Source organism: Taudactylus pleione, unplaced genomic scaffold (assembly GCF_031769625.1).
Source record: "Taudactylus pleione unplaced genomic scaffold, aTauple2 ptg000473l, whole genome shotgun sequence".
Taxonomy (NCBI): domain Eukaryota; kingdom Metazoa; phylum Chordata; class Amphibia; order Anura; family Myobatrachidae; genus Taudactylus; species Taudactylus pleione.
Window position 1 is genome coordinate 9974722 of NW_028284875.1, and position 27202 is coordinate 10001923.

The 27202-nt window shown below is 44.9% G+C and overlaps 1 protein-coding gene across 1 annotated transcript in view; it reads left to right on the forward strand.

Annotated features, from left to right (window-relative positions):
* Positions 1-27202, forward strand: part of LOC148503967 (N-acetylglucosamine transporter UNC93A-like) — a 125040-nt gene that overhangs the window by 87998 nt on the left and 9840 nt on the right. Inside the window, exon 5 of the mRNA XM_088448994.1 lies at positions 11980-12191. Coding sequence (XP_088305120.1) covers positions 11980-12191 — 212 coding nt within the window. The remainder of the gene's footprint in view (positions 1-11979; positions 12192-27202) is intronic.

Below are 27202 nucleotides of genomic sequence, written 5' to 3' on the forward strand. Positions count from 1 at the left end.
GGGCAGGTATGCTGGCACTTGTAGTTCCACTTTAAAATACCATAGTGTTCTACTATTTAACACTTTATTACCCCCCATACCCACCGCTCCAGGGGTGCGGGGAAGAGTCCCGGGCTTCAGACCAAGCCTGGGGTTTCGGGAGAGGGAGGACCCCTTTTTTGAGGGCTCCCCACCTCCCCTGAGATACCCGGCTTAGCCTGACCAGCTTGGGGTGAGAATGCTTTGGCCATGGAGACCCTGTAATAGGGTCTCCTGGCTGTGGCATTACACCCCGGTCGGTTTGGGTCCAGTGCTGGTTTAAATTATAGGGGGACCCCTACGCAATTTTTTTCTCCCTATATTTAAAACCAGCACTGGCCCTGCAGCCAGGTACTGGTTCCTAAATTATGGTGGAACCCTACTCATTATGTTCCCAGTAATTTTTGGAACCAGCACTAGCTGACCAGTCCGGGACTGGTTATGGCTTTTGGGGGGGGGGGGGACCCTATAGCATTTTTTTTTAGAAAATCACTCAACATGAGCTACACATGTAGAAACATTCACAAATCACACTGATCTGTTTATGTTTCTGGCAAACTCGCAGCTCAGGAGGGTGTATGTTTGAAACTTCAATTTCTCAGTGAGTTTGCTCTAATCTCACCTGAGATTTAAAACTCGATTCTTAGTAAATTTGCAAACAGCATCGTTTTCATGAAAAGTACTTGCGAGTTTGCCCGATGGTGAGAAGATTTGAGTTTGCGATCTCACCAGAGTTTTACGAGTGAGATTAAAGAACTCTGGGCCTGATTCAGACCCGCTCGCGAGCGCTGAGCGCCCGCAAGTGGGTCGATGGTGCCTTAGTGCGCATGCGCACGATGGAGGCTGCTCTGTCGTGCGCATGCGCGAGACCCGGCTAGCGACGGGGAAGACGTCGCTCCGGGTCTCGCACCAAAGGGGGCGTGCTGTCGATGGTGAGTGACAGCACGCCCCCTTTGGTGGGCGTGCCGGGGGCGTGGTTGCCAGACGGAGGCGTTCCCATGGGAACGCCTACCGTCTGGGTCCGGCCCCACTGATATCACTAGTGATGTCAGTGGGAGTGATTTTGGCTCTGATAAAGGGCTTGCGGTCACCGAGGGCTTGCGGTCACCGAGACCCTACCACAGGGTCTCGTCGCAAGCCCGATGGTCACGATGGTCTTGACCATCGCGACCATCTTTTTGGCCGCTTGCATATGCTGTGGGTGGTCACCCACAGCTATGTGAGCGGCCGGGAGGCCGCTCCAAGTTTAGGTAGGAGGGCCCTGATTCAGAGCGAGCGCTCTGGTCAGAGCATCCGGCTCTGAATCAGGCCCACTCTCCCAAACTCACCAGAGTTTGCCTTTAGTAAATTTGCGAGATGAAAAACATGCTTAAACTCACCCGAGATTTCAATCTCGATCAAACTCGAATTTTAGAAAATTTACACCTTAATCTCTAAATTGTAAGTCAAACTTTACAGTCTTCATGCTCAAATATTTGCTTGTATTTCACTACATTACAGATGGACAATAGAAGCATTTAAACTAAGTAATGTTTGCCATAGGCTCTCGAGGCTTTTCTATTTTAAATGTACAATTCTGATAGTCATGTTGTATAAGACTGTGCCTGTCTGATAAACAAAAGGCAAAAATATTGACAACTTTATATACTGTATGAGGGGGAATACTTTTGAAAGACCATGGATCACAGGGCCTGATTCAGAGCCGGACGCTCTGATAAGAGCTTTCGCTCTGAATCAGGGCCCTCCTACCTCTTATTGGAGCGGCCTCCCGGCCGCTCGCATAGATGTGGGTGACCACCGACAGCTTATGCGAGCGGCCAAAAAGATGGTCGCGATGGTCAAGACCATCGCGACCATCGAGCTTGTGACGAGACGCTGCGGTAGGGTCTCACTGCCGCAAGCCCAGGAGTGCTTTTGGCTCTATCAGAGCCAAAAGCACTCCCACTGACATCACTAGTGATGTCAGTGGGGCCGGCTGCAGACGGTAGGCGTTCCTATGGGAACGCCTCCTTCTGGGCAGCAACGCCCCCGGCACACCCACCAAAGGGGGCGTGCTGTCAATCAACATTGACAGCACGCCCCCTTTGGTGCGAGACCCATAGCGACGGCTTGGCCATCGCTATTCGGGTCTCGCGCATGCGCACATCAGAGCTTCCTCCGTCGTGCGCATGTGCACTAGGGCACCATCAACCCGCTTGCGAGTGCTCAGCGCTCGCGAGCAGGTCAGAATCAGGCCCACTGTGCAGTAAAGAGATGTATAAAAACTATATGTTTCAACTTTTTTGCACTGTTATATATGCGCCTTTGTGGCTCTGTAGTAGGCTTTCTTCCTGTTGCTATGGCCTTTGCAACTCACAAGAGCTGCATTTGTGAAGGCAGGTATGCTCAGGAGTATAATTACCTACTTTCCAGATTCAGGATATCAAGGGAGGTCTAAGTAGGAGGGGCAATGTTGTGGTGCTATGAGTCACTTCATTGCCACTCAACCCTGCAGTGTATTTATGGTATACTTGCCTACCCTCCCGATTCGGGCAGGAGCCTCCCAAAAATCGGGTGCCGCTCCTGGCCCCTCGGAAAGGCAGGCAAGAGCCGACCTCTCCGACCCCCCCCGCCACGTTAACCTGAGAAACCCTTGCAGTGGGGGGGAGGGGGGGTTGGTGATGCAACTCACAGTGAATCGCGTAATTTTGGCCCCGCCCCCTGCTTCACAATGTCTGTAATAATCGGCATTGTGTAGCATGGGTGGGACCAAAATGATGCAATTGCATGCCCCCCGCTCCACACACAGATGCCCCCCTTGCGCCAGCCATGTCCCCCTGCCATGCCAATCTGGCCACTCTCTCCCGGAAGATGCAGCCAGAATGACATTACCTGCTATGCCCACTTCATGGCAGAAGGTGGGGAATGCAAGTGGGTTGCCCACTCACCCAGAACTCTCCCAAATTTGACAGTCTCACAGACATTCATGGAGTGTAGGCAAATGTGAGCATGAGCATGAGTGTGAGGTGTTACACATCCAAATGGCCTTTGTAAAACTGCAGTCTTCACATGGATGTGGCATTATAGAGCTTGCCTTTAAAATTGGGAATGTAAAATTTGTACAACAGTAAATGTAGTTTACACACTCAAACTAAAGTTCCATTAATTAACAATTCCAGAAAAAAAACATTGAAGAGGTCCTCCAATTTTAATGACAATGGCAAAGATCAAATGTAACATTTACTTAAACAATATAAAAAGCAAAATTGAAAAGACCCCTATTTAAGGGGAATCAGGTATTCAAACAGCAATACACAGTGGTTTACGGCATAAAAACAATAACAACCATTAGATATTAAACAGCAATACAAATTAACACCTGATCTAGGAATTTGAAACTGAGCACTCATCATACTGAAACCTTAAGAGTAATTCACAGTGGTAATTGCAGTGGCTTCCCATTGGAGGCACTGGGTCTCATTCAGACCTGGTCGCAAGTGCTGAGCGCTCGCAACCGGGTTGATGTTAAGGACCTGTGTACACGCAGCGGCCGCACTGCGCGTGCACAAGCCCCAGAGCGAGAGAGAATGTTTCTTGCTCCGGAGCTCATTACAAAAGGGGCGGCTGTCGATGTTGATCGACAGCTGGCTCCGTTTTGTAGGCGGGGCGGGGGGGTGGCTACACAAACGGAGTCGTTCCTGACGGAAAGCCTGCCGTTTGTCGGCGGCCGCACTGACATCAGCAGTGATGCCAGTGGGGAGCTTCTTGCTCGATCAGAGCAGGAAGCTCCCTGGGGCTTGCGGTTGCCAAGACCCAACCTTAAGGTCTCGTCGCAAGCCCCGATGGTCACGATGGTCTTGACCATCGCGACCATCAACCTGGTTGGTCGCTAAAGCTGTGGGTGATAACCCACAGCTTAGCGACCGACCAGGAGGCCGCACTTAAAATTACAAGCGACCGCCTCTGAATGAGGGCCTATCTGCTAATCACATGCTGTACAGGCAGTCTGGACTGTAATTGGCAAATAGTGCTAGTATGAAATGGGAAGCAACTCCCTTGCATTTCTGTAAAATTTTATATGCTTCAAGGGGCTGCAGCCATTACAGTCCCTAGAAGCCAGAGGCTTGTGCATATGCGCAAGTCCCAATTTTTTTCCCTACAGTTTCACTTACAGTGCTGCTAAGGTGGGCAGCGGCAGCCCCCCGGAAGACAAGAGGTAAGAGACGCCACTGGTAACTAATAATCCTGGTACCTGTGCGATATTCATAGCAGTTTGCTCAAAATGTAGCTCATGGTGAGATGAACACATTTGCATTACAAAAAAAAAAACAGTGGCCATCTCTATATGTATCTAGTCCTTCACCAGTGGCATATGCACAGGGTTTATGTCAGACATACTGTACATCACTTACACCCAACAAGCTCACACGCTAAATAATTTTTTTTTAACATTTCTTATGATACTGCAAAAACTGTATTTGGTTTGCATTGAATAAAACAAAAACTACAATACAGCATATTTAATGTTCCTTCTTGTGTACATATTCTATAATATGTCCACAAAATCATATCATACAGGCACAATCAATAGTATTCAATCTGCAATTAGCCAATCAGAAGCAGCTAGCTATTGCTTTCAGCTGTCATCATCATTGTGTATTTGATGCCTTTATGAACCCAGAAGTGAAAGAGCTAGTGACAGGTGAATCTGCATCTCTGTGTTGGTCTGCTACAGATTAGAATTACAGAATCATGTATTTAGTGTAATTGGCCTGTATTTGCATGCCCCTTCCTTGCCCTGTTCTGTCTGTCTAAAGAGACACAAAATACAAATTTGCTTATGGATGTTGGTATATGGGTTTTTTTGAGGCATGAATAGTACAAATTTGCATCATTTATGCTAAACAAACTGGCATACTTAGCATGTTCCCCAGTGTGATTTCACACTGACTTCTAAATGGATCTCCAGAATAAGAGGCACACATGGCATTATTATCATTATTATTATTATTATTATTATTATTATTATACTTTATTTATACGGTGCATTAAGGGACCACAATACCTTACAGAGTAAGGTGCACAAGTAACAGGATATAAAGTGCATAACATTACAATACAAACAAATCAGAATAAAGCAGGATACAAATAAAAATGCACGTCAGGCAAGTGACAAGAAATCATAACCAAATGAGTTGATGGGTGCAGCAGATTGGTTGAGGGCCACTGAAAGCAAGGGGAAAGAGAGAATGGCAAAAGTGAGGGAACAGGATCTTGGTCAAGAGAGCTTACAATATATATACATGGATACAAGGGAAGGGCTTGTAGCAGTATTAGATTAAAGTCACAGACATCCGACTGGTGAAAGGTGTACACAAAGATGCCGCTACATCCGACTCAGAATCAGCCCTGTTAAATGTAAGATACAATACTGCTGTGATACCTAGGAAGAAATAGCAGAAAGACAACTGGAAACCTAAAAGAGAAGAGAGGGGAGAGATCAGGGTAGGTGAGGAAGATCTGAGAATCATTAGCATAAGGGTAATATTGGAGGCCAATATGTCTAATGAGTACACCGGTGTAAAAAGAGAAATTAAAGCATCCAAGAACAGCCTTGAAGGACACCAACAAGTAGCAGGAGAGTGTAGGGGTGGTGTCATGAGAAGAGACAGAGAAACAGTGGTCAGACAAGTAAGAGGATAGCCAGGACAAAGTAGTGTCACGTAGACCAATGGAGTGAAGGATTTGCAGTAGAAGAGAGTAGACCACAGTCAAGGATAATGAGTAAAGAGTAATGGTCCTTAGATTTAGCAGCAAGAAGGTTATTACTGACTTTAGTAAAGGTAGTTTCAATGGTGTGCAGAGTATGAAAGACAGACTGATGTAGATCAAGGACAGAGTTGGTGGAAGAAAGGTGATAAAAACAGCTGTAGATAGTTCACTGAAGGAACTTGGATGCAGAGTGGGGGAAAGAGATGGGACAATAGTTAGGGAGAGTGTCAGGGCCAAGAGTGGATATTTTAAGGATGGGAGAAACTACAGTAGGGGTTGCTTGAACGTAAAGGGGAGTGGTACCTGACAAGAGAGATAGGTTGAATAGGTGGGCAAGATGGATGCAGGCAGTTAGAGAGAAGGAGTGAAAGAGGTATGAGGAATGGATCAACGAGGAAGGTCCTAATGGATGGAATTAATTTTTTATATGGATTGGGTGACAAAGTAGTAATGGAAGAGAGACAAAGGAGAGGGGAGGCAGGGAAGGAAGTTTAGGATAGCGATGCCAGTGATTGGAGGACTGGGAGGAGATAAGAGTTTTTGAATATTATTTTTTTGAATATTATTTTTTTAAAGAGAAAGGACAGTGCTATAGGAGGAGAGTATGAATTTGAAAGGAAGAATGTCTACATGGAATTTCCTTTAGTGTTACTAGGCAGCTCAAGAATACTTTTGCAGGTATCTGGTGTATTTTGAATACCAGGGTTGAATCATAGATCGATCGCTGCTAGAAGTGACAGCAGGAACAACATATTCCAGAGCAGATGTTAGGATGCTATTGTTGAGAGAAATACAGTACCATGGTGGCAATAGAGGCCAGATTTAAGTTGAGTTAGGGAGAGAAAGTATCATGGTCAATCACCTCAAGGTACAGTAGCTTTGGAAGGGTCAGTTGATGAGGGTGGACGGGACAATGTAAAGGAAGAAGATGATAGAGAGAGGGAATGGGAAATTTGGGATAACTTTGATGAGTGAAGACCAGATCAAGTGTCTATTCAAGTTAAAGGATACAGAGGTCTACTGAGAGAGACCAAAAGATGATGCGAGAGAGAGAAGTTTAGAGGTATATCGATGTCCCCCACAATGAGCGAGGTAAGTTCAGAAGATAGAAAATGGCAGTAATTTAGAGACAAAGGGGAATTACAGTAGTTGACTGCTATGTTTAGGTTGAAAGAGGTGAATAATGTGAACCTTAAGCAAAGAGAATGATAAAGAGGGTTCTGTGGTGCATGAATCATAAGGAACAGAATGAGGAAAGAAGGACCCTACACATGGCACAAACACAGTAGTTTTATCCTAATTTTTTTCACACTTTTCTTGGACGTAAAGTAAAAGCATTAGTTGATAATGTGGCTAATCAGATTTCCCTTGTGCAGGCATGCCTTTCTGGAATTGACAGAAACTCCAAACTAGTGGAATTTAAGCAAGTGTGTGCTTTTTTTAATAATATTAAAGGTAATATACAATCTTAGTTTATAGGCTAATCTCAATACATGCTTCAATAAACATAAAATCAAATAAACAACATGAATAATCCATAATAAAATTCTTTATGAGTCATTTCAAATTCAGTCGGAAATAATTCAGTATAGTTAAAATTTAACAGTTTAACTGTTACAATCCCCTATTTTCAAATGTTTATTTTTGAATAGTATAACAGATCTGCTTGGAAATGTGCATGCAGAAATATTGCAGGGTGAGTTTTCTTGGAACATTTCATGGGTATTTTCATTTTCAGTTTAAATAATAGAGGAGGAAGTTTTAGGACATTTTCTAATTGGAAATTTCTTACTCTTAAACTTGTTAGTCTTGTTATCCCTGAAACTTGAATTAACTGCCATTTTTTTGCCTGACTGTGTGATTTTGTTTAACCCCTTACCTGGTAATGTTACAGGTGATGCGATCAGAGCCAGCAGTGCTTCAGCTGGCAAGGTCACATCACAAATGACCACGCCAGCCCGCTCTGTCCCCTGGCTTTAGCAGAGGAGATCTGTTCTGCACAAGTGCAGAACAGATCTCCTCCAACTCCCTGGAAGTGATGCGGTGTTCTATGACCGCCAACATCACTTCCTGAATCACGCCCCAGAATGTTGTGCGAACAGCACTAAGGGGCGCATGCACCGGGGATCACAGTGCGAGGATGAGAACTTTGGGGTCGATTCAGACCTGGATGCTAAGCTGCGCTCTCTCGCTGCCAAAAGGGGCTGGGTATGCAAATTCCACGATCGCACTGTCTGGTGTAAGGATGCCCTCTATGTATTAGAGAGCGACGGCAGAGTGAGCGTATGCCTGTATAAAGACGCCCACTTTTCTTTCTTAGCACACGTCATCTCCAGGAAGTTTATGATTAATCAGAACCATCGGAGCTGCACGCAGCGCTTGAGGTAGACCCTACTCCACCGCAAGCACTGCGATCACTGCAGGCTGCAATACAAGCAAGTGACGTGTACAATGACGCTTCAATGCTAATTATGCACATCCATAAAACTCAGTTTTGATGCCCTGACACGCCTGCGTTCGCAGCACCACTCCCCCGTTCACAAGCACCTTCACCTGTTACCACCCACAAGCAGCTCTGTCACTCAAAGTAGCGCTCAGTCTTTGTGCTAAGAGTGCACAATTCCTGATCTCAATGACTGGTTCACGCACGCGCACTGCGATGCATACGCATGCGCAGACAGGCGACAATCGCCCATAGCGTGCATCTGTGGCTCAGCGTCCGGGCCTGAATCGGGCCCTTAGTTCCCCTCCAAGCACTATTTGGCTGATCTTTGCAAGTACAAAGATCAGCTGCAGCAGGGGCCACTGATCATCATTCCCCCTGACACACTCTGCAATGCGCTATGCATGTGGGGGGTCGGAGGGTATATGCCCATGGGGTGGGGTGTAACCCCCAGGGAGGGAATCTAGTGGGGTTGGGTGAGGCATAAAATAAAGTATTATGAGCCTGGATGGGGGTGAGATAATAAAAATAAAAAAACTGGTCACAGGGTAGAAGAAGGAGGAGGGGTGCAAAAAACGGGATTTTTACAGGGGGTTGGTTTATAAAACAGGGATTTTTCTCTATTAAGGGGATGTGGGGGGGGTAATGTTACTAGGATTTATGACCACTGTGGAGTCAATGGGGGTGGGGCGGGGGCCTGAGGACATGGGACGATAAAAGAGGGGAGGAGCAGGGCAAAAACACCCCTCTAGATATATATATTTTTTAATCAAATATTTAAATATATAAAAAATATTTTTTAACATTGATTCAAATTTTTTTTAAATTACAATTTCGGGGTGGTTTTGTGGGAATAAAATCATCAGTTAAGTGGCTAAAGGAAATTTCTACCAATTTTGATATTTTTAAGTGTAAATATGTAACGATGAAGTATGTGAATTCGGAGTTGGTTGCACAAAAGGAGTAATTTGCGCCTAGAACAGATCATGTTGCAATGCAAGGTGTGCAAATACAATTATTCTTTTTGCATACAGAGACAAATGCTACCTCAAAACTGATTGGTTGCTATGGCCAACTTCTACACTGGTCCACTTCTTCACTCTTTTCACTGCTGGAAACATCAATCCCTTTAGATTTAAAACAACAATAATTTAAAAGGCAAAATCAGGTTGAATTTGCCTATTAAAATATTGCTGCTTATTTAGCAAATACATTTCTGAAAATTCAGTTACCTGCAATTCACAGTTTATTACATTTACCTCTAAATCTCTCTGTACATTCTGAATCTGCCTCACCTTAATGGAGCAGCCTGGTGTATATAAATGGTCATTATGAGCATAGGTGTGACACAAGGCAGTTCTATGAAATAGTGATGCCCTTATACACTGAAAAATGCACTTGGGGGGCTCTTCTACACTCACCTGGTACAATGCCAGGGATACAGTTAGGAAGCCGACGGTGGAAATTAAACCACCAGGCTTCCCGACTGTCAAATCCCGGCAGGGGACTAATGACAGGTGTCGGTTTATTATACCTAATCCCAATGCCTGTCATTATAGCTACGTCGGGAGCCCGACGCCCGGCATACCGAACGAAGGTAAGCCGAGCACCGGATGCGGACAGCTGTGGGGGGTAGAGTTAGGTTAAGGGCTCCCGGGGGGGACTTAGGGTTAGGCACCCCCCCGGGAGGGTTAGGGTCAGGCTAGGGAAAGTGAGGGTTAGGAACCCCTGGGGGGAGGTTAGGATTAGGCACCCCCCCGGAGGGTTATGTTTAGGCTGCAGGAATGGGGGGGTTAGGTTTAGGCACTTACGGGGGGGGTTAGGGTTAGGCACTAGGGGGAGAGGTAGAGAGGGTTAGGGTTAGGGGGGGATAGGGTTAGTGGTACTTATCTTAACCCCCTGATGGGATCTTCACTGCTGACAGTCTTTCAGCATCGGGATATGAACCGCCGGACATAGGTACCAATCCCCAATGCCAAGCTGGGTACTACTAAACAGCTTACCTGATGCCCCAGGTGGGGATTGTATAATATTAATCATCATACTCATAATATTAATCATGCATGTCCTTGGAGGGTATGGAATTTTCTCATCCCCTTTGGAGGCAGTAGAAATGGGCACTGATCAATCCACATGAACAGGGGAAACTAAACCTTTACCCTAGCAAAGTTTTGGACACATTTGGGAATATTGTTTGCCACCTCCAGGCTTCTTCCCGTCCCTCATGCCATTGGTATATCACTAGACTTAAGCAATCTGTGGATTGGCAAAGGAAGTTGTAGTCAACCACATTTTGTTTAATGTCTTCATTGATGCATTAATTAATACTTTGATAATTTGGTCCATAATTTCCATAGTTTTTAAACAAACTGGTACTCATGTCATGAGCTATGTATTGGCCAGAAAGCCTATTGTGACTAGTTTGAGCCTCTACTAAAACCTCTGCCCCCTTCCCAATTATCCATATTTTGTCACACGAGGTTGAGTTCTTCTGGAGATGAACCCGGGGTGGATTCAGGAGAGTTTATAGGAGTAGACGCCTGATATTGAAAGGACGCTGGTCTGAGATGTGTGTTGCTCATGGATGGCCCACTGATGAGGAATAGGTACTGGTGATGAGATACACCTGGAGGGGACTGTAGATACACACAACAGGTAACTGGGACGTCCGGGAGGGTCACAGACCGTCAGGATCGCAAAAGCAGGGCTCCCTCTGGGGGTGGTAGTAGGGAGTAGCATCGCTGGTATGCAGAGTGTCTGGGAGGCTGGAACCTGGAGCAATATATATGTGAGACTCAGCAGGAACAAGGAATAGCAAGGAGCTCAGAGAACTAACACCCAGCTAGGCTGGGAACAACGTTGCACTGGCAATGAAAGGACTGCAGATCAGCCCTTAAATACCCGGAGGAAGTGCAGGTTTGGTTGCTAGGGGCTCCCAGGAATGCTGTGACTGGATTGGCCGAAAGGAATCACCTGACCACATCCAAGATGGCGGCACCCATGTCGTGCTGCAGTGCTGCCAAGCTGTGCAATACTCACACTAGCAGCCAGGACACTATGCCTCCAGACCCCTGTAGCATGCAGCGCGGACCTCCATGTGCCTGCACCCCCACCAGAAGGACCCCGCCAGAGCGTCCGGACAGGTAAGTGCCGCTGACCCCGACCCCTCACAGCCCTGGTCGTGACATATTTTGAGGAATGATTAAGCTTCCGTACTTGCTCCCCCTCCCCCTTTTGTCCGTGAGAGTCAGAATAACCAAGAATGTGTAAATGCATACTGTATATGCTACTGGATTTTTTGGCAATGTTTAATATTTTTGTATAACTATTAATTTTAGACATCTCTCTGTTAAATACTGTTTATTTGTAAAATAAAAATGAAGATACTAAAGCAATCTGTTGTACTACCCTGAACAAGATTTATTTGTATTTATTTATATTTTGTTTACTTACATTGTTGTGGTAATTGGATTGTCAAAGGCCCGGATGTTACCTTCTATTTTTATCAATATACAGGGATGTGATCTGAGGTGTGTCAATGTCCAGCTTTCTACTGTAGATCAGGGACTGATGGTACCTGTGATTTAAATGTAAAAAGTTAGAATTTAAATAACACTGTTTTCTCTATATTTGTCATACCGAAAAACACACTGTTTTCTTAAATACATGGGTATTATTCCTTTATCTTTTTTATAAGGTGCAACAAATATGCTCTACACATGTTGTTACTAACATCTCAATAAAATGTTCCTTTAACTTTTTGACAGGGTTCGGGGTGCTTGCTGTGCTACTTATTGTAGTCTTCTTGGATCAGATCGATTTAAAAGAAGGTGTGAGAAAAGATGACGTGCAGCCCTCTGTTTGGAAAACATTAATTTGCACAATACTTCTATTGAAGGATTTCCGACAGTGTCTCCTAATACCTTTAACAATGGTCTTTGGCTTCCAGCAAGGATTTCTTTCCAGTGACTTTACCCAGGTATGAAGGGTGGAAATAAGGAATCAGTGAGGGTAATTTACGAAGTTGTAAAAATGCATCAATCTGCCCATATCTGCCATGTACATAACATGGTGCACTACCACCTTGCCCCCGGGATAAGCTCCAATTCAAACATCTCCTGCAGCCATCTGTAGGATTGCAGTCTGAGGTGGGAATGCTCATTCTGACAAAGAAACTACACGCTTCATTCATGTCTTTTCGCATCTGAGACCCGTATTCAATTATAGGCGAAAAGTCAGAAAACTTTTCCGCCTCATTCGCCTGTTTCAGAGGCGAAATCATTGCATGTGCTCCCCGCTTTTCGCCTTATTCAATTCCAAAAGAGGCTAAAACAGAAAGCGGCGAATGTGAAACAGGAGAAAGGTACTGAAAGAATTGGGAAAATCAGTCTGTACCAAGAAAATCATTAATTAACATAGGGAATCAATATAGATGTGTACCAATAGCCCTAATAAAACTATTTTGGGTACTTAAGTTGTGTAAATTGCTTGCTATTAGCGTCTTTATAAAAGTGGTGAAGAATGGCATAAAGCAGTATTTTTTTGTGAAAATGAGTAGCCCAGTCAAATTTGGGGTACTTGAAACTGGGTGCTAGCATATTTTTATGTCTTTACTTTGAAAAAACGTGAAAAATTCTCCTGCCGATGCATCTGCAATCCCAAAAACACATGACCCGTCCTTGCAGCCCCCCAAGAAGCCTCTTTCGTTAGTTTTTATGCTTGTCCCCCCACTTTTTACGTTTTTGCCCCAATATGACGTCTTTTTTGGGGTGTTCTTAGGTTTTTTTGTTATTTTTTGGCTGATTTGCCCTTTGGCGGGCTGTCCCAAGGGTTCTGAGTCGTCTCCCCACATTTGCACCCCAAAATAAAGATTTTCACATCTTTTCACCTGCTATTCATTGGAGAAACTTTTTTGTCTATTACAATGCATTGAGTTTCCGCTTAGGCGAAAAAGTTCTGGAATTGAATTAAGAGATAAGTCGAAGACAGGCGAAAAGCGGCAATAGGCGAAACTTTTTTGCCGATTACGGCTTTTCACGTCTAATTGAAACCGGCTCTTAAATAGAATATTGTGATGGCCTTAGTTTCATGTCCAACATTTGTACATTCTAATGTCTTTATTAAATTAATATTAGTGTACATAAAATGCACTTTACGGTAGTTTGGTATAAATTACATCTGAAACTTTTGACCGATGCTAGCTCTCAGGTGTCCGGTGGACTTGTCAATATTGAAAAGGTCGTCATTTAGAAAGTCAACACCAGAATGTCGACAATCCGAATGTCAACATGGTCATTAGGTCGACAATCAATATGTAGACATGCATTTGGTCAACATGGCTAAAATTATGACATGTTCAGAATATTGGCATTTATATCGACCAAAATGTTGAGATATGGGTTTTATTTTTTTTTCCAGGGTTATGGTTAGGTTTAGGGATATGGTTATGGTTAGGTTTAGCGTTAGTGTTAGGCTAAAAGGGCCAAAAAAAATATGTTGTCATTTTGGTGTCGACATGTTAACCATGCCTACCTTAAAACATGTCTACATATTGATTGTCGACCTAATGACCATGTCAGCATTTTTACTATCGACATTGAGAACTTGTTGGTGTGCTGGTATCGATATCCTGAATACCAGCCTTCAGAATGTTGAGAAGTCATACCATACCCCTGCTCTCAACCCCTCCAGAAACATGTAAAATGCAAAAACTTTCTGTTGGGGAAATAAAAGAGAATATGGACTAAACTTACAAAATAGTGCTTTTAAAGCCACATTATCTCTGTAGGGGGATGTAGTTAGTAGACCAACGAACGCAATGCCGTCGGTCTAAATCCTGACTCGTCCTGCCCGACAAGGTACTTAAGATAGGCGTTGAAATGCCAATGCCTATCTTAATCCCGACGGTGGAAGACCACGCCCCGCTATCCTGATCGTCTTATGACGGGTAAGTATAACACTTAGCCTGGGGATGGGGGGGTTAGGTTTAGGGACCCCCCGGGGACTTAGAGTTTGGCACCTCCCCAGAGGAAGGTTAGGGTTAGGCTAGGGGAAGGGGGGGTAAGGTTTAGGGTGCGGAGATCGGAGATTAGGTTTAGGCACCCCTGGGGGGAAGTTAGGCTTAGGCACTAAGGGGGAGATTAGGTTTAGGCACCCCTAAAGGAGGGTTAGGGTTAGGGAGAGGGGAGAGGGTTAGGTTTAGGGAGAGGGGAGGACTAGGTTACTTACCTTTACTTGTCGGATTACGAGCAGCCGGACTGCCGCTGTCGGTATTTGATTCGGCAGCTAAACCGCCACCGGGATTGCATACCGATTCCCTCTGTAGGTTTCAGCTGCTGTAATTAAAGGCACAATAATATTAACTCATATTAAACAATGCACAAATTCTCTGGAAACAAATACTTTTTCAGAGGATTTAACAAGTTGTTTAGTTTGATTAATAGGCCACATGTACTTTAAAAGTAGCAGAATACACTTAGGGGTAAATATCACAAACAGGCCCCGGTAAAAAAGGTGGCATGTGAGCCCCCTCAGCCCAGCGCATAACCAGTGGGGGGCACGATCAGCTTAATTGCTCCCCCCACAGGTATAGGAGACTGCTGCGGCTGCTTCTTAGCAGCCGTGAGCATTCTCCAGGGTAGCCCAGCACACAGCAGCGTGTGCTGGGCTGCTGTGATGTAAGGGGGGGGAGCGGTGCGGGACCCGGGCCCCCATCGGGCTCCCCCAGCAAGCCCAGGCCCGGGTAATTTGTACCCCCTTCTTGGCGCCCCTGATCACAAAATAATAATAGAATACTTTCTTTGTCTATTTTTATCTAACAATTTTACAGTAAAAATATATTTACTCACTATAGAGCAACAGAAAACTAGAATAACAATGTATAATTAGCGTTATAATTAGAAAATAATTACTGCCATCCCTAAAATGTATAATTTATTTGAATCTTTAAAAATGACTGTATAGTCCAGAGGTTCCCAAACTTTTTTGAATCACGCCACCCTAGAGTAACAGCATTGTTTTCACGGCACCCCTAAGTCAAACATTTGTTATTGAGAAATTCAGAAAAAAAGTTTGTAAAGTGAAGTAAATTGTGCTGACCTGTCATCCTTAGGGTCAGTTATGTGGTTGTAGACAGGTTTCAGCTTCTGTTTGTACACATATTTACATTACATTGACCATAAATTATTTGATTTGGTGCTGGACCAAAAACCTGAGGCACCCTGCAAGTGTCCTGAGGCACCCCAGGGTGCCATGGCGCCAAGTTTGGGAACCACTGGTACAGTATAGTCATTAAAGATTTAAAAATGAGATGTTCAACTGAAAATTGCTACAGTATGTTCCTACAATCTATGTAACGGGCACGTCTGTGCAGAACACACTTCACACTTTGTGGAAAGTGACTTGAGATTTATTGGGGAAAAACTAGGTAAGAGAGATTGGATGTTGTGTAACATTATTTTCCTCAATATTGTAATTCAGTTTTGAACAGTAGGTGGCATTACAAGCTTATATAAACATAATTTCATTTAAAAAATAAATTCCCTTTGTAACTCTGACTGTGCTTAGAAAAAGATTTATATCTTCAATCAATAGAGAACTAACATTTAACACAAAATGACAGGTCTTTAAGCACAGTCCGGTGCCAAGCTGTACTGACTGCCTTATGTGGCAGCAGCAGGTTTGTTTTCTCTGTTTTCCTGCTTCCTCTGTACTGTCTGCTGTCTGCTGTACCTCTGGCACTGAATTGTCATTCTCTGTCTCCTTTATAATTGACACAGGGGTCTATTCATAAAGAAAATGAAAACTGAATTGTTACTTTTCACCAAATATCACACTTCGATTGGATATATAGGGCGGGATGTACATTTGTGGAATGCGGTACAACCCCTGAAAACTGCATTAGCAATTCACATATGCTTACTTTTCTGGCGATGCGATCCGGTATCCAGGGGACCGACGGTCCTGGCTTCGGCTGCGCATGTGTGTGCAGCTGAGCTCAGGGGAGGCTGCAGTGGCTGTTGGAACATCAAGGGGGCGGAGCCAGTGTCCGGTGCAACTTCCCTTCCCTCTTTGTGCGGTGTTCAGATTACGCTATCCTGAGATGGGGAATATGAACACTCAGGAGAAGCAGAAAGCAGGGCTTTCCATCCTAATGAGATGCATTCAATGCAATTCAGCCATGGAGCGGGGATGCCTCTGGAGAAGTAATGAACTACTCCACGGTAATCCGCTCTGTGAATTGCACCAATCATAGAAAAGCCCTGTTTACACAAAACAGGACTTTTCTCTGCTCCATGAATAGACCCCATTGTCTCTCTAAGTATTTTTTGTTGCTCACATCCCTCTGCTTCTCTCTCTTATTGGTTTGTAGGCTGCCTCACTGACTATGCTTGTCATTTTTCTATGTCCCTCTGCACTGCATCTGAATTTCTCCCCATCTCAGTCTGTACTCCCTTTCCTGCACATTACCTCTGCTTCCTGCCTATTATTAATGACTCATACCTGCAATTTCTTCCCGCTATCTACTTGTGGATAGCCCACAATTTCAGAAACAGGGGATATTGCAGAGATGCAAGTACTGATAATTGATATAGCCTATTGGGGTGGTGGTCACAATAAGTGCACAGCAGACGTGAAAGCGACTGTTAGGCCACACAGAGGGGGGAATCCAATTGCATTTTTTCTCGCAGCCACTGGGTTTTGCTATTTAATTAAGGGACTGAAAATAAGACGCTTTAATAAAGCTTGAAGATAGATGAAATTGGAGATAAATAGTACCAAACAATCAGCTCCTAACTGTCACTTTACAGGCTGTGTTTGAAAAATGACAGCTAGGAGCTGATTGGTTGGTGCTATTTATCTCTAATTTTATCTCTCTCCAAGCTTTATTAAATCTCCCCTATAGTCCTTAATTACTCACCATCCGAAGTGGTGTCTTCTCCCTCCAGCGTCGGGAGCCAGGTCTTCTGGAGCAGGGTGAGTATGTGAGTGAAGGGTGCTATTTATCTCCAATTTTATCTCTCTCTATAGTCCTTAATTACTCACCTTCTGAAGTGGTGTCTTCTCCCTCCAGCGTCGGGAGCCAGGTCTTCTGGAGCAGGGTGAGTATGTGAGTGAAGGGTGCTATTTATCTCCAATTTTATCTCTCTCCAAGCTTTATTAAATCTCCCCTATAGTCCTTAATTACTCACCTTCCGAAGTGGTGTCTTCTCCCTCCAGCATCGGGAGCCAGGTCTTCTGGAGCAGGGTGAGTATGTGAGTGAACCGGCGCTGGGAGAAATACATCTTCATGTTTTTATGTGCCGCTGAAAACCCTGCAACCACTTTTTTTAATTAGATACAGGGGCTGGCTGGCGAATTTTAGCCTGGGGGGCAAGCACACAGCACCAGCCCATGAGTAGTGACTCAATCTTCCCCCTCTCCAGGGTTGGACTGGCCCACAGGGGTACAGGGGAAATCCCCGGTTGGCCCCATGGCCTGTGGGCCCACCCTCCTCTTCTAGGTGTCAGGTTCCAGACCTCAAATTATAGATTGTTATCTAGACGGTCAATTACCTGGAGGAGCAGAACCACTGATCAATATGGAGGCTTGGTTTCCTTCTATATAAACTACTGTACATCAAGATTTTATTAATGGGCATGGGCCCCTACCACTGAATTTACACAGTGGGCCCTTCATGCCTCAGTCCGACACTGCCCCTCTCCCTACCTTAACTCTAACCCTCCCTCCCCAGTGCCTAAACCCAACCCTCCCCCTAGTGCCTAACCATAACCTTTAACCCTCCCCCTAAGCCCACTACTTACCTTTGGGATGCCGGCGCTGTGATTCTGACAGTTAAAGGGGTACAGCGCCGGTATCCTAAGCTCTGGCATCCCATGTTCCGGGATTCTGACCACATCCCTGCACCACACATTACAGACATATATCATACACACTAAACATACAAATACAAACACCACATCACACATACACATCACATAGGCATCCGATCCTGACTAAGGAGGAAATTGACGAGGAGGGAGTTGACGGTGTGGTTTGCAGGCGCTTGTATACAACAGGACAAAGGGATTTAGGTGTCCCTGGACTGCTTACGGTCTTAGCCAAAGTTTTTGAACTTGACAGTAACTTTTTATGAACGCGCTGCAGGTGACGTATAAGGGAGGATGTTCCTAGGTGGTTAATGTCCCTACCCCTTCTTATTTCACCTTTACATATGGTACATATGGCAAGACAGTTGTTGTCCGGATTTGGATAGAAATATTGCCAGACCAAGGAGGTGGAATGTTCGGTCTTCTGCCCAGGCATGACCGTGATGGTCTTTTTCATCCTACGGACAACAACTGTCTCCCCCGGAGCCTGATTTAAACAAACCACATCACCATCATAATCATCCTGGCCAACTTCCTCCTCAGCGCCAGCTACACCAGTATCCTCATCCTGTTGTACTTCAACAGTGATCTCTTCAATTTGCATATCAGCAAGTGGACTGTGGGTGCTCCTTTCAGCACTTGCAGAGGGCGTGCAAATGGTGGAAAGAGCCACCTTTTCCCGTCCAGTGCTGGGAAGGTCAGGTATCACAACCGCCACCACACTTGGACTTTCCTTGGGGATTTGTGATATCTTCTTAGAACGCACAGTTCTTCGCTGTGCTTTTGCCAGCTTAACTCATTTGATTTTTGTAGCAGGAGGAGGGCTTCCATCGTCATGTGAAGCTGAACCACTAGTCATGAACATAGGGAAAGACCTTAGCCGTTCCTTGCCACTCCGTGTTGTAAATGGCATATTGGCAAGTTTACGTTTCTCCTCAGATGATTTAAATGTTTTATTTTAAGGTCATTTTCCTGAACTTTGTCATTTGGGATTTTATATGCCCTTTAATCCCCTTACTATGACATTGGGCATCGACCTTGGCAGACGACGTTGATGGCATTTTATTGTCTATGTCATGACTAGTGGTAGCAGCTTCAGCACTAGGAGGAAGTGGTTCTTGATCTTCCCCTATTTTATTTTTAGGGGACAAAGTTTGGTCCTCCATTTATGTTATATTGATATATACATGTGGCTAAGGTGCACACAAACACAGAAATGAAGAATTTTTTATTTTTTTTGGAGTGCACTTTGGGGGTTACACCACCCTTTAACAGACTTATGACACAGGCGCACGCTTGGCGCTGCTCTTTTGTTGATGGACATGTGGCTACAGCGCACACAATTCACAAAACAAAAAAGAGGAATTTAAAAAAAAATTTGGAGTGCACTTTGGGGGTTACACCACCCTTTAAGAGATGAGCCAGCCGGCCCTTTACTTATGGGACACAGGCGCACGCTTGGCGCTGCTCCTTTGTTGATGCACGTGCAGCCACAGTGCACACAATTCACAAACACAGAAAATAACTTTTTAATTTTTTTGGAGTGCACTTTATGGGGTACAGCACCCTTTAAGAGATGAGCCAGCCACCCCCTTTACTTATGGGACACAGGCGCACGCTTGGCGCTGCTCCTCTGTTGATGCACGTGCAGCCACAGTGCACACAATTCACAAACACAGAAAATATCTTTTTAATTTTTTTGGAGTGCACTTTATGGGTTACACCACCCTTTAAGAGATGAGCCAGCCACCCCCTTTACTTATGGGACACAGGCGCACGCTTGGCGCTGCTCCTCTGTTGATGCACGTGCAGCCACAGTGCACACAATTCACAAACACAGAAAATAATTTTTTATTTTTTTTGGAGTGCACTTTGGGGGTTACACCACCCTTTAAGAGATGAGCCAGCTGGCCCTTTACTTATGGGACACAGGCACTTGCTTGGCGCTGCTCCTTTGTTGATGCACGTGCAGCCACAATGCACACAATTCACAAACACAGAAAATTATTTTTTATTTTTGTTGGCGTGCACTTTGGGGGTTACACCACCCTTTAAGAGATGAGCCAGCCAGCCCTTTACTTATGGGACACAGGCGCACGCTTGGCGCTGCTCCTTTGTTGATGCACGTGCAGCCACAATGCACACAATTCACAAACACAGAAAATTATTTTTTATTTTTGTTGGAGTGCACTTTGGGGGTTACAGCACCCTTTAAGAGATGAGCTTGCCAGCCCTTTACTTATGGGACACAGGTGCATGCTTGGCGCTGCTCCTTTGTTGATGCACATGCAATCACAGTGCACACAATTCACAAACACAGAAAATATTTTTTTATTTTGTTTGTAGTTCACTTTGGGGGTTACAGCACCCTTTAACGGTCAAGCCAGCCGGCCCTTGATTTATGACACAGGCGCACACTGTTGATGCACGTGCGGCTACAGTGCACACAATTCACAAACACAGAAAAAAAAATGTTTATTTTGTTTGGAGTGCACTTTGGGGATTACACCACCCTTTAACAGATGAACCAGCTGCCCCTTTACTTGTGACACAGGCGCACGCTTGGTGCTACAGTACTTTGTTGATGCACGTGCGGCTACTGCACACACAATTCACAAACACAGAATTTTTTTTGTTTGGAGTACACTTTGGGGGTTACACCACCCTTTAATGACAAGCCAGCTGGCCCTTGATTTATGGCACAGGCGCACGCTTGGAGCTACTTTGTTGATGCACGTGCGGCTGCTGCGCACACAATTCACAAACACAGAAAAAAAATATGTATTTATTTTGGAGTGCACTTTGGGGGAGCACCCCTGATGGACAGATCACCCCCTGGACAACACTACAGCACCCCTTTAGGACTACAGCCTTTATGGGACACTGCACAACACAGTCCAGCCAACCCCTATAGACTTTGGAGTGGATACAGCCCCTATGGACAACTGACTGCACAACACAGCCCAGCCAGCCCCTATGACAGCAGCACAACACAGCCCAGCTAGCCCCTATGGACAACAGCAGCACAATACAGACCAGTCAGCCCCTATGGACTGAGTGGACACAGCCCCTATGGACAACAGCAGCACAACACAGCCCAGCCAGCCCTAGCTCCCACCCTCCCTCTTCACTGTCCACAGCTGGAGTGAAAAATGGCGCCGACACGGGGACCTTTTATAGAATCAAAAACCTGCAAGATCCGGAAGGCGGGATGATGACGTTTTGCCTCAAATTCAGTTCCGAGTCAGGCGGGAAAACCCGAGCCAAACTCGGTTCCCGACTCGGACCGGGGGGGCTCGGGGGGTTCGGATTTCAGAAATATGAACCCGCTCATCCCTAGTGTGCACCAGCACTAAGAGCACCCATCTAATGCAATTCAGAGTCATATCCTACTTGAAAGGCTAAGTGGGCATAACTTTTTGGCAATGGGGCATTCTTACAAATTATGGATACCTAATTAAAACCTCTATGCAATCCTGTCTATACCTTCTAAAATCCTGCCTATACCTTCTAAAATTGTCGCAATTTAGCGTAATGAGTCGCACAGTAAATAAATGCTTTCAGACTTTGAATGTAGTTCCAAAGCACAAAACTTTATTATTCAATATAAAAACAGATGGTTACACGCTGTGATCTAAAGACAATTAGTGCAAATAAATCATACAGACCCAAGATACAGTTGTTACATACGCACGCGCTCTGGGCCCAGATACCGGCATCAGCAATAGAAACCTCCGTCAACAGCACAGCAAGAAAACTCAAGACTGGGGTCAGAGAGCGCACATATATACTCTTATAGGGATAGGCTATACAATAGACAAGTTTGACATGATTCCATTGGTTCTTCTTAAAGGTGATTCTGTTACAGGATAGTTCATAGGTCAATTCGAATGGACACATAGAGCCTCTAACAACCCTTTGTGTCCTTTTTCCCGCTGCATGCTAATCTAAGCTGCTAACATTACAGAGTACATTTTAATGTTTTAACTCTCTATAGTCCATAGTTTGCAGACGCATGTTGCGATCCTCTCACCGATGATACTGGAAATCTGTTGAGACGCAGTAGATCAGTACAACACCAAACACGATCTGCTTACCATGTACTAAACCTTAGATATCAAATAACCTTTATTACACAAAATTAATAATTAATGCATTAACCTTGAATATTACACTTTAATGCTAGGGAACCTTTTATGTAAGTGTGCAGTGTGTAAGTATTCTGGAATTGAGAAAAGACGCTAGTTAGCGTTGTGTGACTATGTGTTTTGTGGAGTACACCAATGTACGTGTTTTGCAGGGTTAATCATTTGATATGTTTTAATGACTGTCTGTATTTACATGGTGAGGACTTTTAACTTCTTTCTATTGCGTGGGAATCGCACGACACTAAATAATAGCATCGCCGTATGTACTTATATGGGCAAGTTTCACTAACATGGCGCTGGGCGGCCAGTCGCAAAGTGGCGTCTCATTGCCAATTGCAAAATGACATCGTCCCGATCTAATTTTAAACCGATCCTCTCTCAGCCAATTATCTAGCTGCGACAAAAGACATATAGTAAGGGTGTGTCGAGGGCATGTAGACAGAAATCGAGGTTATGCAGAGTTATGCATGGCATATACAGAGATATTTATGTTTTTGGATGCATCTCTTTGCATCAAGGTATGACTGGTACAAGTGCTTACCTACTTCTTCTGTTTCCTCCCTGGAAGAAGCCCAGGGTGGAGAAGCAGGTTGTTGATGCTGAGGGGCGGGGCCATACTTTTTGCATCATTAAGGGGCATATTCAATAGGCTGCGTGAAAAGCAAAAAACCCGCACCTGCGAGATTTTCCCTGCAGGTGCGGGTTTTTTGCTATTCTATTAGGTGCGTGTTTTGTTTTAAAACACGCGCCGGGAGGTTTTTTTTTGCGCACCTCCTGAGCAAGCCTGATTTTTCCTGAAATCGATGATTTCAGGAAAAATCACCGGGACTTGCTCTGACTCCCCCGCGGCGCCCCCCCAGAGGACTAATTAAGCAATTGGAAGTATCCATTTAGCTTAATTAGTCCTTAATTACTTACCTTCTGCAGCGCTGTCTTCTCATCTTCTTCATCCTGCGTCGGGAGCCGGCTCTTTTGCAGCAGCGGTGAGTATGTCAGTGTGTGTGCTGTATGTAAGTGTGTTTGAGAGTGTGTGTGTGTTTGAGTGTGTGTGTGTGCATGAGTGTGTGTGTGTGTGTGCCCCCGCAGTGCTTGTGTGGCCCCCCGGAATTGGCGCTGGGAGAACTACATCTCCCAGCAGCCCTTGCTCCTCCCATCAGCCCCCGGGACTCCCAGCAGCCCCCTCTCCAGTAAGAAGAGAGAGGGGAGGCCGCCGGGAGCCGCGGGGACCCGGGCAGGTAAGTGACTTTTCTTTTTTTTTAATTTACGCGGCGCGGGGTTTTCAGTGATGAAAACCCCGCATCCACTGTTTTTTAATTGAATCCCTCGGGTATCGGGAGCGCGCATACCCGCGGGATTCCGAAATTGGCCGCGAGGGGCACAAGGTTTTTTCCTCGCAAAACCTTGCGCCCAATTGAATTTACCCCTAAGTCTCACTCCCTTGCGATAAATTGCTACGAATACTGCCTATTTAAATAGGGGACAGGGCTAAATGATGCAATTCCAATAAAATTGCGTAACTAAGCTCCGCCCCTACACGCAGACCGGAAAAATTCTCCCCATTCTGCCCACTTCAGTGGGTGAGATGCAGGAGAAGTGCCTACTCTTCCAGAGGTGCGGAGTGTTACACGAAAAATTAGGTGCCTCCGGAAGGTTCTGGGAGAGTAGAAAAGCATGATTTAGTTCCATACATGCAATGCTCTGGGCATAAGCGAAACAACGCACATAAAAATATCATGTTTTGCCCATATAGAGATCCATGTACATTTCAAACATGTCTAATCATCATCATCATCAGCATGTACTTGTATCTGCCCTGTAACACATGCAAAAGATATGCCTCCTAACAAGCACATATGTGCACAATTTCTGTTTGTATGAGGGGATGTAGTTTGGAAGCCGACGGTCTAAATGCCGACCACCGGCTTCCAGCCTTTCTAATCCCAGCGTGGTACTAATTACAGGTGTCAAAAACTCAACACCTGTCATTAACCAGATGCCAGAAGACCGATGCCCGGCATACCGAATGAATGTGGGCGCTGAGCTCAGGCAGCTGTGAGGGAGGGGTTAGGTTTAGGGTTCCCGGTGGGACTTAGGGTTAGGCACCCCCTGAGAGGGTTAGGTTTAGGCTAGGGGAAGAGGGGTTAGGGTTAGGCACCCCCGGGGGAGGTTAGAGTTAGGCACCCCCGGTGGACGTAGGTTTAGGCAGCGGGGAAGGGGGGGTTAGGTTTAGGCACTTAGAGGGGGGATTAGGGTTAGGCACTTGGTGGGGAGGTTAGGGTTAGGCACCCCTAAGGGAGGGTTAGGGTTATGGGGAAGAATTAGGTTAGCGATACTTACCTTAGGGACGATCGGGATGTATGAGGGGATGTAGTTTGGAAGCCGACGGTCTAAATGCTGACCACGGGCTTCCAGCCTTTCTAGTCCTGGCGTGGTACTAATGACAGGTGTCAAAAACTCGATGCCTGTCATTAAACAGATGCCAGAAGACGGACGCCCGGCATTCCAAATGAAGGTGGGCGCTGGGCTCTGGCAGCTGTGGGGGAGGGGTTAGGTTTAGGGCACCCGGCGGGAATAAGGGTTAGGCACCCCCTGGGAGGGTTAGGTTTCGGCTAGGGGAAGGGGGGTTAGGGTTAGGCACCCCCGGGCGGAGGTTTGGGTTAGGCACCCCCCCGGTGGACGTAGGTTTAGGCAGCGGGGAAGGAGGGGTTAGGTTTAGGCACTTAGAGGGGGGATTAGGTTTAGGCACTTGGTGGGGAGGTTAGGGTTAGGCACCCCTAAGGGAGGGTTAGGGTTATGGGGAAGAATTAGGTTAGCGATACTTACCTTAGGGACGATCAGGATTTTCACCCTTGATGGGCTGCTGCTGTCAGGATTTGAACCGCCGGCCATGTGTCCGGCGGTAATACCTGCTACACCTTGTATGAGTTGCATTTGGGTGTATATGCCCTCACTGATTTTTATATAAGTGACAACAACCATTCCGTCCCCAATTCTGCTTTTCCAAGCACAGGTGGGCAGATCCAGCCTTCTACACTGACAGATATGCATGTTTTCTGAGCATCTGCAGAAAGAAACAATAAAATATACACTATGCAAACTGGTCTAGTATTTACTCTGCATCGGCCCAGTTTGTGCTCCTTCTGATCCTTTTCAGTAGAGATATATGCCAATCCCTATGTTTTGGTCCTGATTCATAGTTGTGTTTTGGTTTGGTTTTGCCAAACCCACACCCACGTGTTTTTGTTTTGGATCTGTATTTTTTTCAAAGATTGATAAAAACACCTAAAATCCTGAAATTTGGGCCCGTTTTTGTTCCTACAGTAATATTACCATCAATAACATTTATTTCCAATTAATTTTAACCACCTCACAGCTCACAATATTGTTCACCAATATTGGTCAAAGGCTGGCTGGCTAAACTAAGCAATAGAGCAGCAGCACAAACACACAACAGTTTAAAAGACTATAGCCCATCTATGAAACATTGCCACACAGCAGTGGCAGACAGGATGGCTGTTTAATACTCTATACAACCCCATAGAAATCAAGAATGTTTTCATTAATCAAGAAATAGATCAGAGGCTGGAGGGCAGTACAGGGAAATGGAGGTGGAGTATGTAGTGGAATAGTGATTTATGAACTGACTAATTGATTGAAAAAAAAACAAATAAGAGAAGTGGAAAATTAAATTAAAAAACAAGCACCCAAAACAGATTAAAGTAGTGCATTAATTAACTGATTGATTCATTCATTGATTAAATAATTAGAATTGATTTATTGATTGAGAAAATTTAAATTTAAAGCCATAAAAGAATACAATGTTAATAGTCAAGAATTCCTCACAAAGGTTGAAATAGAAGCCGAGAAAATGAATAGTTGCACTGCAGAGTTAACTCCAAATCAGCCTATTTAAAACTTATACTAACAATACGTAACTAGACTTTTTGGCGCCCCCTCATTATTCAAAGGGATATAATGCACCCAAAAAAGGGGAATGGCCTCATGGGGAAGGGCCAGGAAAGAGATACAGGAGGCCAGGAGATGCTGGGGATGAAATAAGAGGAAGCTACAAGTGAGAATGATAATAAACAGAAATTTGACAGGCCCAAGCAGCGCCCCCTTGCCTGTGGTGCCCTGTGCGGCCCTGATAATGGGAGGCTGACCTACTGGCCATAGTACCCCCCCTTCCCCTTAATAGGGCAACACACCCCTGTAGTACATTTATGAGGTGTAGCAGAGAGTCTGGGAATGATGAATAATACTACTTTTTTTGTAGTCCAGAAGCAGAGAAATGTTCTGCTTATCCATGATCTACAAGCTTGCAAGCATTTCTGTTGACTGTTGTGCATAGGCTATTAAATTATCTTTTGCATATTACTGAGTGATTCTAAATATGCTCCATAATTCTAAGTTTTATGTTTTTTTTTTAAATGACAACCACTTCACATTGCGAGTCACACAGCGCTAACATTATTAACGTTGTGGCATGGCACCTACTGAGCATTATTGTAACACAGTGCCACTGCCTGGCCCTGAAAACACACAACTTTTATTTAAAAAAAATGTTTTAATTTCTTTAACAAATGACAACCACTTCACACTGTGAGCCACAAGCGCTGATATTAACGGTGGACTGCACCTACTATACATTATTTTTTAACATTTACAGCGCACTGCCCAGTGAACACACACACATTTTACAAAACAAATTACTGTGCACACAGCGCTGATATTAACGGTGGATTGCAACCACTAAACGTTATTTTATAATATTTACAGCGCAATACCCAATGATCACGCACACGTTTTACAAAAAAACCACCTTTATTTCTGTTTTTTAACAATTGACAATAACTTCATACTGCGACTCACACAGCGCTTTTGTTATTAATGCGATACTACGTCCTGACCCTGAACAAGCCTTTTTACATAATAACAAAACTTTTATCTGTTTTTTAACAGTTTACAACAAC